This window comes from Zerene cesonia, chromosome 25 (genome assembly GCF_012273895.1).
Source record: "Zerene cesonia ecotype Mississippi chromosome 25, Zerene_cesonia_1.1, whole genome shotgun sequence".
Taxonomy (NCBI): domain Eukaryota; kingdom Metazoa; phylum Arthropoda; class Insecta; order Lepidoptera; family Pieridae; genus Zerene; species Zerene cesonia.
The window spans coordinates 4,373,639-4,387,700 of NC_052126.1; the positions used below are offsets into that span (position 1 = coordinate 4,373,639).

General features: G+C 34.2%; 4 protein-coding genes across 4 annotated transcripts in view; all 4 read left to right on the forward strand.

Moving 5' to 3' along the window:
* Positions 1 to 2,251, forward strand: part of LOC119836662 (UDP-glycosyltransferase UGT5-like) — a 9,440-nt gene extending 7,189 nt beyond the window's left edge. Inside the window, exon 4 of the mRNA XM_038362053.1 lies at positions 1,849 to 2,251. Coding sequence (XP_038217981.1) covers positions 1,849 to 2,122 — 274 coding nt within the window. The 3' untranslated portion in view covers positions 2,123 to 2,251. The remainder of the gene's footprint in view (positions 1 to 1,848) is intronic.
* LOC119836663 (UDP-glycosyltransferase UGT5-like) lies at positions 7 to 1,741 on the forward strand. Its single transcript, XM_038362054.1, has 3 exons — positions 7 to 934; positions 1,014 to 1,236; positions 1,518 to 1,741. Exons 1-3 carry the CDS (start codon positions 98 to 100, stop codon positions 1,739 to 1,741), a joined length of 1,284 nt encoding a protein of 427 aa, XP_038217982.1. The 5' UTR covers positions 7 to 97.
* Positions 2,252 to 5,427: 3,176 nt separating the features above from the next.
* Positions 5,428 to 9,818, forward strand: LOC119836599 (UDP-glucosyltransferase 2-like). Its single transcript, XM_038361980.1, has 4 exons — positions 5,428 to 6,430; positions 7,442 to 7,664; positions 8,737 to 8,956; positions 9,533 to 9,818. The coding sequence occupies exons 1-4, from the start codon at positions 5,591 to 5,593 to the stop codon at positions 9,816 to 9,818; spliced, it is 1,569 nt and encodes a 522-aa protein (XP_038217908.1). The 5' UTR covers positions 5,428 to 5,590.
* Positions 9,819 to 11,365: 1,547 nt separating this feature from the next.
* LOC119836601 (UDP-glucosyltransferase 2-like) lies at positions 11,366 to 13,691 on the forward strand. Its single transcript, XM_038361981.1, has 4 exons — positions 11,366 to 11,512; positions 12,044 to 12,266; positions 12,757 to 12,976; positions 13,406 to 13,691. Exons 1-4 carry the CDS (start codon positions 11,405 to 11,407, stop codon positions 13,689 to 13,691), a joined length of 837 nt encoding a protein of 278 aa, XP_038217909.1. The 5' UTR covers positions 11,366 to 11,404.
* Positions 13,692 to 14,062: the final 371 nt, after the last annotated feature.

A 14,062-nucleotide genomic window follows, 5' to 3' on the forward strand; every position in this document is an offset into this window, starting at 1 on the left:
AAAGTCATAATTGGGTCAGAAAAAATGCGCTGATTTACGTTTCCTATATAAACTGAGTAAACTTTGACGCCGAGTCATTACCGTTATATCAATTGAAATGTCAAGATCACATTTCATACCGTTTGTCCTATTATTAATGTTCACTGAACATGACGCGGCGAGAATTCTGGCAATATTCCCCACTCCATCGATCAGCCATCAAGTTGTATTCAGACCACTAACACAGGAGCTGGCTCGACGCGGCCATGAAGTTACCGTCATCACGCCTGATCCAGTGTTCACGAAAGAAAATTCTCCAGCAAATTTGACGGAAATAGACCTTCACGATATTTCTTATAAAGTCTGGAGGGAAAAATTAGTGAGTGATGACACAAGTTTTGGAGAAAAGGATGGTTTATACAAACAGGTTAAGGTTGTAGGAAGTTTGCTGGGAGAAGTTTCGGAAATTCAGTGGAAAACTCAGGAAGTCCAGAAAATACTTAAAAAGGAAAAAGACGCATACGATTTGTTAATAATAGAAGAATGTGTGGAACCTTATTTAGTTTTTTCTCATTTATTCAAAGCACCAGTGATTGCTATTAGTTCTATGGGTATGATGATGAATGCTCCTCAAATTTTTGGAGTACCAGGACATATTTTCTTATATCCAACAATGGTAAATCAAAGAGTATATAATTTAACGTTCTGGGAAAAACTTGAAGAATTGTATAAAAATTATAAGTTAACGAGCGATTGGAAAGATTTGCAATTTGAGCAATTAAAAAGATTTAAGGATGTCCTAGGATTTGAAATGCCGCATTATAGTGAACTGTATAAAAATATTGATATGTTGTTTTTGAATATACATCCTCTGTGGACTAATAATCAACCGTTACCTCCCAATATCATTTCTATTTGGGGTATTTATAAGAAACCAGAAAGGGCACTTCCACAAGTGAGTATTTTTGTTTATGTCAAATATAAACCGTTAAATGTCATAATCAGCTGAGTGTACTTTACATTATTGTTTTAAGGATTTACAATCATATTTAGATTCATCAAAGAACGGAGTTATATATTTAAGTTTCGGAAGTAATGTCCCTTCCTCGATGTTACCACAAGAAACAATTCAAATATTTATCAAGGTGTTTTCGAAGTTACCTTACGATGTGTTATGGAAATGGGAGAAAGATGAATTACCTGGGAAATCGGACAACATTCGAATATCTAAATGGTTGCCACAATCGGATTTATTGAGTGAGTTATTTTTCTTAACATTCTGTTTTGTTTTTGGAAATATTTCACAACAGAAATAGCATATGTAATTCCTCACTGACCATAATATTGTAGTATCTTTTTATTTTTTTCCATTCATAACCCATCCGGGCGGAGTCAAAAGAATTGGCTTGTTTTTTGTCTGTATGTATATGGTCGCTATGTCGCAATAGGGTTATTCATCACCGTAAATTATGTGTTATATTTTTTGTCAATTGATTTTATGATATAGTGCGATGCTAATGTTCTAAATTATCTTCAAGGACATCCAAAGATAAAATTGTTCATAACACAAGGAGGTCTGCAATCTACGGACGAAGCTATAAACGCGGGAGTACCGCTTGTTGGTATACCGATGCTTGGAGACCAATGGTATAATGTAGATTATTATATGTACCATAGAATTGGAGTTAGACTAGACTTTGACGCACTATCTGAGAACGCACTTGATAAAGCAATCAAAACTGTCATAAATGATAAAAGGTAAGAGTTAATTAAGAACATGTAGTAGTCTTGTGAAAACATGTACTCATTTGAGAATCGCTCTGTACTCTGAGAAGATTGAATTGCATTTATATACAAATATAATTTCAGCTATCGTGAAAATATAATACGGCTGCGATCGATCATGAAAGACCAGCCCCAGAGTGCACTGGACCGCGCCGTGTGGTGGACGGAGTACGTGCTGCGGCACGGAGGGGCGAAGCACCTGCGAGCGCAAGGCGCTAACAAAACCTGGGCCGAATACTATGACATAGAATTTATACTGAAATTAGCTTCACTTGTTATCTCCGTTGTAGCTGTATCTGTATATTTTTTATATTTCTTATTAAGACTAGTACCAAAAACAAAGAGTAAGATGCTATAACAAACCAAATTACCTTTTCATAGCCATTGAATATATGGAAAGTATTACAATAGACTACAATAGAATATTATTTAGAACTGAATCACACTTCACCATTTTTAAAGTAAATAATATAAATATTTTAAAACGGTGTGTCATTTTTTATTGTAACGCATTATTAACGCGAAATCTTATAAATATGACTGGATGATTGGATGGATGTTTGTTACTCTTTCGTGCTTAAACAGATTATCGGATCTGTATGAATTATTGTACAGAGATATATTAAAGTCTGAATTAGCACATGTGTGCTACAATATGGGTATCAAGCGAGTGACGCCGCGGGCTACAGCGAGTAACAATAAAGAGATATATAATAATATATATAATATCACTGGTTTTGGCTGGCAACAACGTGAATTAACCTTGACACGCTGTGTAGACACAACGTAGACCAATCTTATCGCGAAACGTTTATTTAACTTGTATTCAACTAAGCACAATCTTAATAAATGTTTTTAAAGTATATGAATGTTTAAACAATGTGTAACCATTTCTATTCTTTCAAAAATTTCTCATTTATAAAGCATTTCAATGCTATAAAACTAAAAACTAAATTTAACAAAGGCCGCGTTCCATCGATACAATATTTTAATCATTGAAATAATGTTTCCTGTTGGTTGTGATGGTTCTTAATACTCTTTCGGGTTTTATGTGCTCCTTAGGCACATAAAATCCGAAAGAGTAGAATGCTTCTCAATGTATAACCAATAATAACTACTTTATAATGTATAAGAGACCACAGATAATATTATCATGTTAGACGACAACAATTATATGTTAAAACCACTAGAACGATTTCGAAAATTCTCTTACCAATAGAAAGCTGTAACTTCGGAGTGACATAGGCTATATACGTACCACGGGGCGAAAAGCTAGTATTATATAAGTTTTGTGTCTCAAGATACTTAGTATGCAAGAGAGTGATACTAGGTACCTCTTCTTATCGCGGGTAAATGTCTCATTCCTTAGACTCTACATAAAGCTATCAGCGAGAGTCACATCTCTCCCATAATCTCTCCGTTGTGCATCATGAGCAGATATTGTAAGAAAGAAAGAAAGAAGTAAGAAAAACCATTTTTTTGGGGACAATGTGACATGAAATGTCACAATGATGAATTAAAAAAATAAATCAAAATAAAACAATAATAGCAAAAAATTGTTATAAAACGTGTCCCACGTCTAGATACTTATCTGTGATTAGGTTTGATAGTGATCTTCCATGCATGATACAGGGAAACTATCAATTGTTGAATTATGGCATTTGACATTTTACGAAATTACTAGCTGCGCCCCGCGGTTTCACCCGCGTAAGTCCGTATCCCGTAGCAATAGCGGGATATATGTTGCCTATATGTTATTCCAGTTGTCCAGCTGTCTATGTACTTATATAAAATAATTAGAGTGAGGTGGTCGTTGAAAAATGTGTTTCGGGTGGTTATTACTTTATATTATTGTATTATTATTAATTACCATAGAGACAGTATATACAAAAATACTACATTTGAAATTACCAAAAAAATATCGAATCTCATAATTCTTAAAGAACAAAACTATGTTACAATTAAGAAAAAATGCCTGGTCATCGCATATAACGCTCACTCGCCCGTGTCTATCGCATCCTCTACCCTTCAAAATTATAATATACTTAAATAATATTAACTAAAGAAGAGAAATGTGACAATTTCTCTTACTGGAATCATTTCCACATGTCACCGCGCATTTCACCCATGTGACGCGTATTGATTTCACACTGATTCTCAAAGAGTACCAGGAAAAAGTGAATCTTCCTACTCGTGCTTTAGGTTCATACTTAGAAACGCGCGCTATGTAACTTCCTTATATACCTATACTTAAAGTCTCATTCCCATTTGAATAAATTGAAATGAAGTTTAGAAATTCCGATAGAGGGCACTATATTAAAAACGTCAAAATACTCGTATGTTACCTGGGAACTGTAAATTTGCTTTGACTACTAATGCTATTCTAGAATAGTATAGATAACATATTATCTGTGATAGAGGTAATGCCGTGATAGAAAGCTAGTATGTTACGAAACTTAATTAAAGAAATTATCAGTTGAACGCAAAACACCTGAAACCATTGAGAGGAAATTATTTGGGACAAATATAAGTTAAGTGCATCGCGATGCTGGATTCGAACCCGCGTCTTCATGCCAAGCCGTAGCAACGCCCAGCCTCACAGCCATCCGTGATCCCACCTCAACAATCGAACTTCTTTTACTCTATCGATTACATGTGCCTAAGGGATACCCTACGCCATCTATTTAGATAATTTAGAACCAATTCAACCAATATGAAACGTTATTTTAACGATTGCGATATTGAAATATTTGAATACTGATTCTTTTCGGCTTTATTTTTGTCTTTTTAAAAATAAACAATTTCTAAGTTGTAATAACTCTCAAATAAACCTGTAGTATAACTGTAATATCATGCTGAGTTTATATTCTGCTATATTTTTATTAAGAATTTCTATAAATACTGTGCCTGTACGATGAATACATAAAAAAATTGTTGACGCGGGTTTAAAAACAATAATAGAGTACAAATCCATAAATTTATTGTGTGAATTTGTCTTTTTGTTTGTACATCTAATCCTATTTACGGAACTACTAAAGATTTTGATGAAAGTTTTCTATTTGGGAAAGTAGAAAACCTGATGCGGAATCGCATCAGACCACTAAACCTATAAGAGATATATAAATTGTAGTAGTGTGCTTTCGAGTCCCCTAGTGGGGTATGGGGCAGATGATATTCATCTGTTTCACTGATCGATTTTCTTTATGGACAAGTATGTGTCAGCATTATGTGTCCTGCCAGAGCAAGATTTTTTTTCCTCACCATTTGCCTCCACCAGGATTTGAAACCAGGACCCCTCGGTTCTATGGTCACGCGTTAACCAGTGTACCAACAATCACTCAAAAATTGTGATGAGATATAAAATTTAACCGAAACAAAAATTGTTCCACGTGATGACCATTTTCTATTGACTTATATAATTGGAACTGCAATAGTCCAGCTACACTATAACATAAATAAATATGATGTCTAAGTAAATGTTGTTCAGTCTGATTGAAATTATACTGGAAAATGATTACAATTATAATTTCAATTCAATTATAAAACTGTTCAATCTACTTTACTTACTTCAATTCATTTAATTATATATTTTTTAATATCTTCAACACACAGACGCAGTATTGTACTGTTTTATCATATGTATATAATATAATGTTGATTTTATAGTAATTTTTAATTAAAATACAACAGGATATAAAAAGTCAGCATGATGTTGCAAATATACTATCAGTTTATTATATTATCATCACTAGTACGAAAATTCTTACATAAAAAGAGAATACAAAGTCGATTATAATTAAACTGTATTTGATACATTACAGAGATAATGTGCAGAATTGTCATATTGTCTCTTATCCTATCGATTGTTAGTTCTATAGATTCCGCAAGAATTTTAGCCATTTTTCCAACACCATCGATAAGCCATCAAGTTGTTTTCAGACCTTTGACTCAAGAGTTGGCAAGACGCGGCCATGAAGTCACTATCGTCACAGCTGACCCGGCATTTACCACAGAAAATGCCCCAGAAAACTTGACAGAAATAGACTTGCATGATATTTCTTATGCATCTTGGAAAGAGAATTTGATGAATAGTAATATACAAGTTGGTAAGCGAAGCAGCTTGTCGTCACAAGTAAAACTACTGAGCACTTTAGTGGCTAAGTTTACAGAAGTACAGATGAAAACTAAAGAAATACAAGAGTTGGTCAGAGACGGTGAGAAGAAATTTGATTTATTGCTGATAGAAGCATGTGTAAGGCCATACAGAATATTCTCACATATATTCAAAGTACCCGTTATTGAACTAGGTTCGTTTGGAATGTTTTTTGAGAACGAAAAAATTGTCGGCGCCCCGTCTCATCCTTTCTTGTACCCAACGGCGATGAACCGATATAAACTATTTAACCTAACGTTTTGGGAAAAAGTATTTGAGTTATATAATTATGTTTGGATAAATGTTTTCTGGTCTGCTAATGCTGATGAGGAACTCACAAAATTTCGTAAGTTGTTTAATAACAACGACATACCTAGTTATGAAGAATTGAACAAAAATATTGATATGCTGTTTTTGAACATACATCCTGTATGGAGTCACAACCAGCCCTTACCACCAAACGTTATTTCTATTTGGGGCATTCATAAAATACCAGAGAAGCCACTTCCTAAGGTCGGTATTAGTTTATTTTGTAATTTACCCGCTGTATTTCAAATAAAATCAAAACTATTTATTGTGCACCAACTTTAACAAAAAAGTAGTACAAATAAAAACAGTCTGAAACAGAAGATAGGCTTATCGCTAAAATAATGATGTAATATGATGATATGGTATAATACAATGATTTTTTCCTGAAGTAAAAGCTGTGCTTAGAGGTAGATAGTACTTACATGGCACATGACAAAAATAATCAAGCATGATGTTTGTTGATGAGGATCAAAGATCAAGATCTGTCAAGAATTGGATCCAAAATAAATTAAACAAGAAAAAAAGACAGTAGAACCGATACTAAAAATAATAAACCGATAGCTTAAGGCCTATTCTGCCCAAGATATTTGAGAAAACAATATATGGTAGACTAGCTTTTCGCCCGCGGCTTCGCCCGCATAAAATTCGCGCGACATGGTAAGGAGTATTTTCTTCACATTAAAAAGTATGGTTTATCATTTTCCACGTTTAGCCCCATCTTGATACCAAGTTTCATCAAAATCGGTTTGACAATAACGAACTTTCATCCCCTCTTTCAACCCTCTCTACCGTTTTTTCGCGATAAAAAGTATCCTAATATTCTTTCCCAAGTTCAGTTCTATGTTCAGTGGTTTAGACGTGACAGACAGACAGACAGACAGACAGACAGAGTTACTTTCGCATTTATAATATTAGTAGGGATTACATAAATGCCGATTTAACATATAAATAAAACGCTAGCTGCGCCCCACCGCGGTCTCACCCACGTAATCCTAATATGGAATATCGGCATAAAAACTTGCCTATGTGTTAATCTACGTACCAATTTTCAATGCAATCGGTCCAATAGTTTTTGCGTGAAAGAGTAACAAACATACACATACACATACATCCATCCTCACAAACTTTCGCATTTATAATATTAGTAGGAAGTAGTAAGTAGAATATGATTTTAACAATAAAAGAAAATGTCTTAAAAATGGGATTTTGTTTCAGAACCTAGAAGATTATTTGAATGCATCAAAAAATGGCGTGATATACGTAAGTTTTGGGACTAATGTTCTCACTTCATTGTTTCCACCTACAACTGTTGAAACCTTAATGAGAGCATTTTCCAAATTACCTTACGATGTACTGTTGAAATGGGATAACAAAAACCTTCCAGGAATCAGTGATAATGTTAAAGTATCCACGTGGTTTCCGCAATCGGATCTATTAAGTAAGACATGTATTATACTTAAATTTGCTACGCTATTGACAAATACCAAAAAACATATTAAAACGGGATATTGGTTATTTTTGCATTATTTTACATGTTCGAAATAGACAAAATGAAATTTTGAGGGTAGCGTGTAACGCGATATATTCATAGGGTCGGAGGGAGCGCGGTAGTCGTTGTCGAGTCGTCGTAGTCGTCTGTCGCCTCTCATATAATCACGCGCAGATCGCGTGCTAATTTATTTTGTATTCAAAAGGACTTCACGAGTAGTTTGGTTTTTGACCTTACAACGTCTTAAATTAGGTTGCGGCTCGGAGGCACTCATGAAAAAGTGTAACGCCCGGTAACGTTACGATGAGTCACCGAACTATGATCGGTCCGCCGCGCGCGCAGCACTAGAGAATTAGGCGCATTGAATCGGCACGTGCTTGTGTCTCTGTCTCTGTCTTTTTAGTAAACAAAATATATTTTCTATAGTTAAAATTTGTGCAATTCTTATTTTCATTCAATTCCTTGTTCCTATTGTGCAATTTAATAATATTCATATCAATAAATATTCTACCGAGAAAAAGACGTTGTCACGTAAAATCTTCGCCCGTAAAACCGACTTTACAGGCAACCATTTTTTTTTTGTTGTTTTATATTATCTAATTATCATGACTCCGCATTTATGCATATACTTTTTAACATTATTTTGTTACATCTAGTATCCCGTTATATATAGTAATCCTACCAAGGGTGCCCTATTGGTTTTTATACTGTTTTGATAGATCGACATACCATCATGTGTTGTGCAACGTTTTAGAAGGTGTGTACCTAGGGTTTAACCTTAACGCTTAATTATTGTTATTTTGGAAAGTGTGTATAACGGCCGCCGATACATTTAAAAATTTCTAACCCCCATTTGGCCAGCGTAGTGGATCTTGACTTAGAATATCATTGGAGGTCTGTTTATTTGAAGAGATAACAAATACAGGCTGATGATGCATTCTCTAAATTCGAATTCAAAATTCAAGGTTCTGAGTCACCACTTCTTCATTGATGTCGATTAAAACTTGCCTACTGTTTCTAGAACATTCGAAGATAAAACTATTCATCACACAAGGAGGTTTACAATCAACAGATGAAGCTATCAATGCTGGGGTTCCTCTTATTGGTATTCCAATGCTTGGAGATCAATGGTACAATGTAGATCTATACGAATATCATAAAATAGGAGTAAGAATTGACATAGATAATTTAACTGAAGATAATCTCCTTAAAGCAATCAGAACTGTTGTCGATGATAAAAGGTATGTGTGTTAGTTAAATACGTAATGTAGTATATAACACCGGTAGCAGTTCTAAAAGAATTAAATGTTCAATTTTGATATTTCATCATTTAGAATAAGTCATAAATGTAAAAATATTAAGAAAATCGTCGCTATCGTGTATTTAAAATTAAAACTGTAATTAATATTTTATAAATATATGTTCCCACTGCTGGGACACAGGCTTCCTATGAGGGTTCAAGCCATAAACCACCACGCTGGCCAAGCGCGGGTTGGCAGATGTCACACTTTTGATTCTTGGACATGCCGGTTTCCTCACGATGTTTTCTTTCACTGTTTTTAGCAGTGTTGATGTTATCCACAGGTGCAGATAAATTGAAAAATTAATTTATTTCCTGCATGCTCGCCCGGTCTCGAACCCCGACTTATCGATTTTGAAATCCGAAGTCCCCACCACTGTGTCACTACTGCATTTTATTAGTAATTGGGATTTATGTGAGAATTATATGTATGGAACTAATCTACTATTTTAAAATACTTAAGCTTGGTATTAGTCACTTATGTGTATTATTTTGTATGAATTTAAAGATTTTTCAGCTATAAGGATAATGTTAAGAGACTTCGTTCTATTATGAGAGACCAGCCCGAGAGCGCCCTGGAGCGCGCCGTATGGTGGACGGAGTACGTGCTGTGGCACGGAGGGGCGAAGCACCTGCGGTCCCCCGCCGCCAACATGCCCTGGACCGACTACTATGAGATTGACTTTATATTTAAGTTATTTTGTTTAGTCATAACGATCCTGTTAACAATTGTATTAAGCTTATACCTTCTATATGTTTACACGTTTCGGAAAAATCCCAAGATGAAGAATAAGATATCGTAATTATAGATATGACAAATTCGTAATTATAAAATTAATGTGTACTGACAAATAAACATGGTTAATAATTAAAACGGGTGCTGCAGTTTTTATTTTGGAATAATGTGACCTTCCTAAATCGTCCAGGATCATGTCAGGAATTGATTCTGTTTTACACGTGTTACCGTAAAATTGTAATTAGTCAAAAAAGTATACAACTTGCATATTACAATGTTAGATTAAATACTTTTTGCAAGGTTAGGTTCGGTTTATTTAAAAAGTACACAGAAATCGGATAGACATTGACGTCAAACTTATGAACACTTAACACTCTCCTTTTTGTGGCTGGATTCAAAAATTAGCAAATTTATGTACTTGCTGTGGTTTTTGATAATTTAATATTTGTTTTAGTTAATATGAGAGCGTACATCTGAACTGGAGTTGTGCCTGATGGTTTGGGATCACTAGAGTTTATGGCTTCTCGCTCTACGCATGTTAGAAAATTTGATGGGATTGTTTGTGAATGTGAAAAGGATTGGTGGAGTGCTACATAAATTGTAACCTATTGTTTAATAGAGATTAATTATTCAATATATGTAATGCGAGTAATGTGCATAAAACGTTAGAAATAAATATGATTCGAATGTACTAATATTTTGTATTACTTTAGGTAATTAGCTTACATAACTTTAATCGGTATTTGACAAATTCTTAAAATATTTTATAATTGTCAGTGAAAAATGAAATTGATCATGATATTGCGAAAACATAATCAGATTATTTTAGTATTATCACTTCTTCGAAAAAATAGATAGCTACTTAAAAAGACGTCCACAAAATCGAGAACGATCAGTAGTAACAATATTACAGTGACAATGTGCAGACTAAACTATAGACTACTATTTTTTCTAATAATATTATCATTCATCAGGAATATAGATTCTGCAAGAATTTTAGCTGTTATTCCAACACCATCGATAAGCCATCAAGTGGTATTCAGACCTTTGACTCAGGAGCTGGCGAGACGCGGACATGAAATTACTGTCATCACTGCTGACCCGGCATTTACCAAAAAAAATGTTCCAACAAACTTGACAGAAATAGATGTACATGATATCTCCTATAAAGTGGTGCAACAGCATTTTATCAATAGTAAATTGCAATTTGGTAAACAAACCAATATTTTCCAACAAACACAAGTATTGATCGATATGATGGTTAAGCTCACAGAAGTACAGATAGAAACTGAAGAAATAAAAGAGTTGATCAATGGGAATAAGAAATTTGATTTATTAATGATAGAAGCATGTGCAATTCCATATAGAATATTTTCACATATATTCAAAGCACCAGTTATTGAAATAAGTTCGTTTGGAATGTTTTTTGATAGTGAAAAAATTGTCGGTGCCCCGTCTCATCCGTTTTTATACCCAAAAGCAATGAGCCAAAGGCTCTTTAACTTGACGTTTTGGGAAAAGACCTATGAAGCAATTAAATATATTTGGGTTAATATTTCATGGTCTATTAGTGTAGACGAGAAACTGTCAATATTTCGTAAACATCTAGGTAACGATATACCTAGTTATGATGAAGTGAGCAAAAATATTGAAATGCTGTTTTTGAATATACATCCCGTTTGGGGTCACAACCAACCTTTACCGCCAAATGTTATTTCAGTTTGGGGAATTCATAAAATACCAGAGAAGCCTCTTCCTAATGTCAGTATTCATTAATTTCATAATGTAATCAAAACTCTCTTTATTGTGCACCAATCTGCATAGAAAAGTAGTAGTAGTAGTAGTAGTAGTACAAATAAAAATAGTATGAAATAGCACAGACAGTCCAAATTACCGTAAGATAGCGATCTAATAAAATGTGGGGAGAACCTAGGACTTAAAATTTATGAGTCGGGAGTTTTAAATTATAAAATAAAATAACATATGGAATATACATGGCAATTGGGAGGGATCAGCCGTGCTTTCGGTATTTAACACCTGAATAGCGCTGATTTTCACTCTGCCCGTGTGGTTTAAATTCCGAGGCTCTTAATATGCATATTTAAAAACAGGTACAAAATAAAATAATACAATAATGTATAAAAGAAACAAATATATGTATTAAACTGCAGATACGTCGAAATATCACATATATCGTATCGCAATTGTTAAAAGCAGACCCAAATAGGATAATCAAAATGAATGCTGCAGTACAAAATAAAACTGTATATATATTGGTGATATTGGTTTCAGGACCTAGGACATTATTTGAATTCGTCCGAAAATGGCGTGATATACGTCAGTTTTGGAAGTAACGTTCTTTCTGCTTTCTTTCCACCAACAGCACTTAAAACTTTAATGGAAGTATTTTCTAAATTGCCTTATGATGTTCTTATGAAGTGGGATGACAAAAATCTTCGAGTGATCAGTAATAATATCAAATTATCTACATGGCTTCCACAATCAGATCTATTAAGTAAGACATGTATTTTATTTTAATTTGACACATAATTGGCAAATACGAAAAAACATAGTGATCAAAATAGAATTTCGATAGTGTATCAATCGTTATAAATTTATCAGATTATTTTCAAATGCAATCATAGTAAGTAGTGGTTCAGTGTTGTGGGCTTTAGACTTTAATCGAAAAGTCGAGTCGATTGAGACCAAAGGGATATGTAAGAAACATTAATTTAACGATTTATTTTCTCATAACCACACTACCACACTATCACTGCTCAAAAGGTAACATTGTGAGGAAATAACGATGACGTGTGACATTTGCCAACCCCTTTAGCCAGCGTCGTGAATTGTGGCCTAGAATCCTGTTGGAGGCCTATTTCCTTGCAGAGGTAACCAATACGGGCTGCGAATAACGCATTCTCTCAATTCAAACTATACGAGTTTGAGTTCGAGAGTCACGACTTCTACATTAATGTCGATTTAAACTTGTCTTCTTTTTCTAGAACATTCGAAGATAAAACTATTCATCACACAAGGAGGTTTACAATCAACAGATGAAGCCATCACTGCTGGTGTTCCTCTTATTGGTATACCGCTGTTTGCAGATCAATGGTATAATGTAGAGCAATACGAGAACCATAAAATAGGAGTAAGACTTGACATAGATAATTTAACCGAAGATAATCTCCTCAAAGCAATAACAACTGTTATTGATGATAAAAGGTATGTGTGTATATACGTATCTATGTGTACGGTAGTTGAAAAAATAATTAAATATCTTGAAAAATATAAACACTATAGAGTTTTGTATCAGTACATACCATATTTTTTGCATTGAATCTGCTAATTGAAATTGTCTAAGGAGGAAGAAGGAGGGAAGAATATTTATCTGTATGTATATTTTAAATGAATCCTCAAAATCGTACTTTAATAGTAAGGTAATTCGCCTAATGCTAGGCCCTATCACCGCCCATGAACCTTTCTCCAAATGTAATTCTTAACGGACAGACCTAACGCCTCTACAAATGAATTGCCCACTTCAAAGTATAAAGGAATTAAGAAAGGATTGACGAGAAAAATAAAGGAAAGGACTGAGAAGGGATGGATGATATGGGAGTTTACTGTTTTTTTTTATTATTTTTATTGTTCCAGCTACAAGGATAATATTATGAGACTTCGTTCTATTATGAGAGACCAGCCCAAGAGCGCATTGGACCGCGCCGTGTGGTGGACGGAGTACGTGCTGCGGCACGGAGGGGCGAAGCACCTGCGCTCCCCCGCCGCCAACATGCCCTGGACTGAGTACTATGAGGTTGACTTCATATTTAAGTTATTTTGTTTAGTCATAACGATCCTGTTAACAATTGTATTAAGCTTATACCTTCTATACGTTTACGCGTTTCGTAAAAATCCCAAGATTAAGAATAAGATATCGTAATTGTTAATATGAGCAGAGAAATAAAAATTTTTACTTATTAAATAATTGTTTTATCTTTCAATCCTTTTTTCTTATTAGCGGTTTTATTTATTTGACTTACAGGTACGACAGTGGTGCAACAGCATATTTTTCATTAACAAGAATAATAATAATATAGTAGCAGACCTGACATTACTTTCATTGACCATAATACCAATACAGCTTACCTCATAGATGTTACCATTCCGAACACACACAATCTCCAAAATGCAATAACCGTAAAATTATACAAATATGCAGACTTAAAACAGGTAATAATTAGACTATGGATACTTCAAAAAGTTTATATAGTTTCGGTTATTCTCCCCAGCGTTTTAACATAACACCTCCAT

Bases quoted from the DNA above. Each gene is read 5' to 3' on its own strand.
- LOC119836663 (XM_038362054.1), top strand. From the start codon at position 98: ATGTCAAGATCACATTTCATACCGTTTGTCCTATTATTAATGTTCACT. The intron at 935-1,013 runs GTGAGTATTTTT...TATTGTTTTAAG, and splicing joins CAGAAAGGGCACTTCCACAA to GATTTACAATCATATTTAGA. The intron at 1,237-1,517 runs GTGAGTTATTTT...ATTATCTTCAAG, and splicing joins GCCACAATCGGATTTATTGA to GACATCCAAAGATAAAATTG.
- LOC119836599 (XM_038361980.1), top strand. From the start codon at position 5,591: ATGTGCAGAATTGTCATATTGTCTCTTATCCTATCGATTGTTAGTTCT. The intron at 6,431-7,441 runs GTCGGTATTAGT...ATTTTGTTTCAG, and splicing joins CAGAGAAGCCACTTCCTAAG to AACCTAGAAGATTATTTGAA. The intron at 7,665-8,736 runs GTAAGACATGTA...TACTGTTTCTAG, and splicing joins TCCGCAATCGGATCTATTAA to AACATTCGAAGATAAAACTA.
- LOC119836601 (XM_038361981.1), top strand. From the start codon at position 11,405: ATGCTGTTTTTGAATATACATCCCGTTTGGGGTCACAACCAACCTTTA. The intron at 11,513-12,043 runs GTCAGTATTCAT...TATTGGTTTCAG, and splicing joins CAGAGAAGCCTCTTCCTAAT to GACCTAGGACATTATTTGAA. The intron at 12,267-12,756 runs GTAAGACATGTA...TTCTTTTTCTAG, and splicing joins TCCACAATCAGATCTATTAA to AACATTCGAAGATAAAACTA.